The sequence below is a fragment of the Triticum urartu genome, chromosome 1A (assembly GCF_056163025.1).
Source record: "Triticum urartu cultivar PI428250 chromosome 1A, HENAU_Tu73, whole genome shotgun sequence".
NCBI classification, from domain to species: Eukaryota; Viridiplantae; Streptophyta; class Magnoliopsida; order Poales; family Poaceae; genus Triticum; species Triticum urartu.
Window position 1 is genome coordinate 216,815,295 of NC_141873.1, and position 5,372 is coordinate 216,820,666.

The window sequence follows — 5,372 nt, forward strand, 5'->3', positions numbered from 1 at the left end:
TTCCTAAATATTTGTCTTTCTAGACATTTCAAATGGACTACAACATATGGATGTATGTAGACATATTTAAGAGTGTAGATTCACTCACTTTGCTTCGTATGTAGTCACTTGTTGAAATCTCTAGAAAGATAAATATTTAGAAACGGAGTGAGTAAAAACAAACGCTCTTCATACGAAAAACAAAGCAACACGGAAACTTAAGTTCAGAAAACAAAGTTGCATGACGCTTTGCACAGCAAATCTTTTGGCAGATGATGTTATTCGGTGTAGCATCTGATTGAAATGCATGAATCTTTACATCAAACAGTTCATTGCTCACAGCAATCCAGAAAAGCTCACGGGTTCCAGATGGGGGCTTATTTTACAAATGGACAATACACATCATTTATGTCAACAAATGTACAAAGAAACCTCGACGTGATTATATGACTATTCCAACAATCAATCTAAGAGCAAAAGCTGCGCACATGTAGGGACAATAGGAACAGGCGGTGCTGAAGAGGAAACAATGGCTGATCAACAGTATAATGGATGGTCGCTGACTGGCTGCTTACGGGTTGAAAGGACGGTTCATCTGCTGGCTCAGAATCAGGCCTGGCCGAGCTTCTTGACGAAGGCGGCCATGTACTTGCCCTGGTGCTCGGCGAGGGCAAGTTCCGCCTCGCTGGGCTGCCTGCTACCGTCACCAGCAAGAACTCCAGCTCCATAGGGGCTGCCCCCTCTGATGTCGTCCATGTTAAACATGCCTGAGCCAAAGGTGTAGCCGATGGGAACAAACAGCATCCCGTGGTGCACCAGCTGGGTGATTGCCGTCCAACTGCAGTGAACAACCAAATCATATATGGCCGGTCAGTGACAGGCCAGCAAAGCAAAGGCACGGACTGAAAACCAACATAATCAGAAAGCATGAGAAGAGTACAGAAGCAATTCATAGTGAGTAACTAGCTGTTATAAAAATCTATTGACAAGTATGGGCATAATTGGCAGATTGAACTTTTGCTTATCGCGAGAGCACAAACATACCAAAATGATATGATAAGGCAATGTTTATTTTGGAATCAAGAAAGATAAAACCAGTGTATTCTTTATTTGCAAAAGACAAGAGAGTGAATGCTATTTGATTTTTGCCATCACCTCTCATGCTAGACACGCATTGGATCAAAAATAGTGCAGTCAGTTTGAACTTTTAAGTGAAAAAGAAGACAGTAAATGCTATTTGATTTTTTCTGTAGCATGTCACACTCAAGACAGATTGGGTAGAGGAGCAGTGCAGCTAAATTAGTGAGTTGAAATTTGCATTTCAAATGTCCGCAATTATCGCAGGAGTTTACGAATACTATATATAATCCGTGCTCCTCACAGCCAGCCGATTGCAGATTTGACAGCTCGTGCTTAGGACTGAACCACACAAACCAGGTTGAGCGGTGGTACAACAGATTCTCTGATCCGGTACAAGCCTAGAAGTAATGATCCACGGCCATGCTATCTCTGTTATTAATAGTCACACGGTACAGAGCCATGATCATTAGTAATGAAGAAAATAGTGCATCAGCAACTTGAATAGCTCTCAGTAAAGCATCCCATTTCCATATATTGTAGCTACCGAACGATCTGTAACATCACCATCATATGCATTATGTCAGTTTGTGAAATTAACTTGCTTGTGATACCCTTAAGGACGATTTACGTGAAAATTCTCAAGGCATCATGGTTCATTTGAAACACCCCTACCACGACCACCCCATTCAGTCTGATTCCTTGCCCAGTTAGTGTTGAACATGAGTGCAAGGGCAAATTATATACTGGGTGCATCATGCTGAAAATTCAGGCAATGGAATGATTTAAAGTAGATATGATGTTAAACCAACACACACACACGTAAAAGACATCCATGCCCGCCTTATTCATGACCTGCCTGACTTATTGCAGAGACAGTGCATGCTGATGTCTCCAGATTCGCAACCAATGAAGTCGTGAAAACACCAGCAAAATAAAAAGTTGCTCACAATGCACTGATCCTAAAGAATATGTTTATGTATCCTCAAGGTTCAGTGCAACACCTAGAAGGCTAGAAATATATGTGACATTTCTCTTGTCCGCTATATAATTCAAATAGACAGGGGTCCGGGAGAGGGAAGTGTTCCGATATTGTCCAAATCAAAGAATCATATATCAATACCATTTTCCAGTGCATAATAACGAACACCACCATAAAGATGAAATAATTGACAGATTAATTCATCCCTGTAGAAGAGGTGGTAAGATGCTTACGCAGTGGTCTCCTGGCCGCCGCCCTGGGTGCCGGTGCTGACGAAGAATCCGGCGGGCTTCCCGGCGAGCCTCTGCTTCTCCCAGAGGGAGCCTGTGGAGTCAAAGAATGCCTTCATCTGCGCGGCCATGGCGCCGTACCTGGTCGGGAACCCGAACAGCACCCCGTCGGCTTCCTCCAGGTCGGCCGGCGCTGAGATGACCGGGACGGTGGGGTCCTTGGATGGCGCCTGCATCTTCTCCAGCACCTCCGGCGAGAGAGTCTCCGGCACCCGCCGCAGGACGACCTCCACCCCCTCCACCGCACCCGCTCCCGCTGCCGCGTGACGCGCCAGCGCCTCCACGTGCCCGTACATCGAGTAGAACACGATGTACAGCCGCAGCGTCCGCCTCGACTCCCCGGTGGGTGCGTCCAGGGCCTCCTCGGGCGCGTCCCGCGGGACCGCGGTGGCTGACGACGACGAGGGCGCGGCGGCGACGGTGGTGGCCGGCGGCTGGTGCTTCTTGCTGGGGACGCAGCCGCCGCCCTTGCCCATCTCCGGCACCGGGTATACCACCAGTCAAGTCAACCCTCGATGAAAATTCAACTCCAAATAGGACCAACAAACCTGCATCAAATCAAAGAAGCGGCAATTCAGCAACACCTCCCGCAAATAATGGCTCCAACGAGTGAATAGCGGATCTGGACGAAGAACATGCACGCGATTGCAAAATCAGGAATGCGAACTGCGGAGACGAGACCTCGGAATTCTCCTAGGGAGGTGGTCAGGTGGAGTGTGACAGGAGAAGAAGACTGTAAGTAGTGTGCGAGTGCGGATGCCAAATGCCAGCCAGGAAGCGACAAAGAAGAGGAAGCGGGGCGTTCGATCAAAAGATCTCTACTTCTAATGAGCAGTTGGTAGCTTTCAGGTTTTTTTTTCCCACCTTTTATGGTTTTTTGGATACCTTCTCTCATCTTCGTTGATTTTTTTCTAGATTTTTTTGTGCCCTCCCTCACTTCGTCGGTTTATTTTCACGTCATCCTCTCATACAACAAAAGAAATCAGAACAGATCAGAACTTTCCATACTAACGCAAGTTATTTAGTAATGTAGAATCAATCATGAACAATCTCTAAAGATCAAATCTTAATTAATTAACCTTACCTTAAATCACTCAATCACATTAATTAAAGAACAAATAATTGATTTTCAGAAAAAATCGCTCAACCACATTAACCTTACCTTAACTCATGGATGGTAGTCAATCTTCAAATAAAGGAAACAATACACCGAGGGAGCAGTAAGTAAACTCCCTTTCTTATGACATGTATATAATTTTCCATTCCCTTTCCGTTGTCGTGCGTTCTTAATTCTCGAGACCGATGATTGGGCTGCATCATTGGGTCGCGACGGTGCCGGAGGACGAGAACGGCGAGGTCGGGTGCCACGGCACCGCGTTGGCCGCGGCGGGTGAAGGGGGCGAAGAAGGGCGGCTTCCCTGGCCCTGGGAGTTGGTGTGGTGGAAATGACACTTGAAGGACCCGGCGTGGGTGGCCGGCACGCAAACGCACTTGGAAGCGGGCCCGTGGCCCGTGCCGGACGGCGCCGACGCCGACCCGGGCCACCTCCTCCGCGTATTCTTGGAGCTGTGGCTGGCCGATTTACATGAAATTAATTCCCTCGGTTATGGTGGCAAATATAATACACATAATCCATATTGTTATGCACTAGCGTGTGTGTGAAATAGATGGATTATGGTCCCGTACCCAATAAGATGGATATGTGTGTATTAGAGAGAGAGGGAGAGGGGGAGAGAGAGTGAGGAAGAGGGAGGGAGAGAGTGTGTGTGCGTCACTTGATATGTATGAGAATATTAATATTGAACTCTTAAAGTTAATGTGGCCCTGTTGCAACGCACGGGCGTCCTTCTAGTAGTACTAGTGTGTCACGCGCGCGTTGCTGAGCCGTTCTTCAGTCATGAGTTAAGTCTACTTTTAACTTTTGTAGCTAAGCAATCTTCCTTCGGACAGCGACCCCGACTCCCGTGTCGCTCCCACAGGCGGCCCAGGAGTAAACCCTAGCCGCCGCCAGTTCCTCACCTCCGGCTACTCTCGCCTCGCCGCCGCCGGCATGGGTCACCAGGCAAAGCCCGCGCGGCCTGGCGGCGGTGGGGCCCTTTCCACCTCCGTTTCCGGGCTTCGTGGCGTGGGCTGTTGGCCTCTGCTAGAGTTCATGGGGACGCATCGCTCGAGGCAGCACGACAAGATGGCGGGGTGGCAAGTCGACGACGCGGTGCAGGGTGGCTCTGGCGCGCAGGTCGCGCTGCGGGATGGTTCTGGCGCCTAGGTCGCGGTGCGGAAGCACGCGGATCTAGCGCCTGGAGGGTTCACGGTGGGCGGGGCGTCTGCACCTGGAGAGCGTGCTACGGCGCAGCTCGACTGCGCACGGAGGTGCAGCGCGGGCGTTAGGGAGGTCCGGGCGACCCAGATCTGGCGAGCGCAGCGGCATCGACTTGGGCGGCGCGACCCCCTCTCCCTTCCCCTGACAGGATCTTGTCCGCGGAGCTTCTGCCGGCGCGGCACGCCTAGGCTCTGGCGGCAGCCCTGTTCTGCGGAGGTGGCAGTGGTGGGTTGGCTTCGTCCGGTGGTGCTGCCTGGGTGGCAGCTGTTGGGGAACGTAGTAATTTCAAAAAATTTCCTACGCACACGCAAGATCATGGTGATGCATAGCAACGAGGGGAGAGTGTGATCTACGTACCCTTGTAGATCGACAACGGAAGCGTTTGGTTGATGTAGTCGTACGTCTCCACGGCCCGACCGATCAAGCACCGAAACTACGGCACCTCCGAGTTCTAGCACACGTTCAGCTCGATGACGATCCCCGGACTCCGATCCAGCAAAGTGTCGGGGAAGAGTTCCGTCATCACGACGGCGTGGTGACGATCTTGATGCACTACCGTCGCAGGGCTTCGCCTAAGCACCGCTACAATATTATCGAGGACTATGGTGGAAGGGGGCACCACACACGGCTAAGAGTATGATCACGTGGATCAACTTGTGTCTCTCTGGGGTGCCCCTGCCTCCGTAATAAAGGACCAAGGGGGAAGGCCGGCCGGCCATCATAG

At 50.4% G+C, this 5,372-nt stretch overlaps 1 protein-coding gene across 2 annotated transcripts; it reads right to left on the reverse strand.

Moving 5' to 3' along the window:
- Positions 1-257: 257 nt before the first annotated feature.
- Positions 258-3,159, reverse strand: LOC125528758 (Quinone reductase family protein). 2 transcript variants are annotated; one of them, XM_087517349.1, is made up of 3 exons: positions 3,010-3,159; positions 2,272-2,876; positions 258-817 (listed from the first exon to the last, which is right to left on the reverse strand). In XM_087517349.1, exons 2-3 carry the CDS (start codon positions 2,802-2,804, stop codon positions 589-591), a joined length of 762 nt encoding a protein of 253 aa, XP_087373475.1. In that variant the 5' UTR covers positions 2,805-2,876; positions 3,010-3,159; the 3' UTR covers positions 258-588. The 2 variants fall into 2 exon arrangements, with proteins under 2 accessions (XP_087373475.1, XP_087373480.1); XM_087517354.1 differs by having other exon boundaries at positions 2,968-3,098.
- Positions 3,160-5,372: the final 2,213 nt, after the last annotated feature.

Bases quoted from the DNA above. Each gene is read 5' to 3' on its own strand.
- LOC125528758 (XM_087517349.1), bottom strand. From the start codon at position 2,804: ATGGGCAAGGGCGGCGGCTGCGTCCCCAGCAAGAAGCACCAGCCGCCG. The intron at 818-2,271 runs GTAAGCATCTTA...TGTTCACTGCAG, and splicing joins GGCGGCCAGGAGACCACTGC to TTGGACGGCAATCACCCAGC.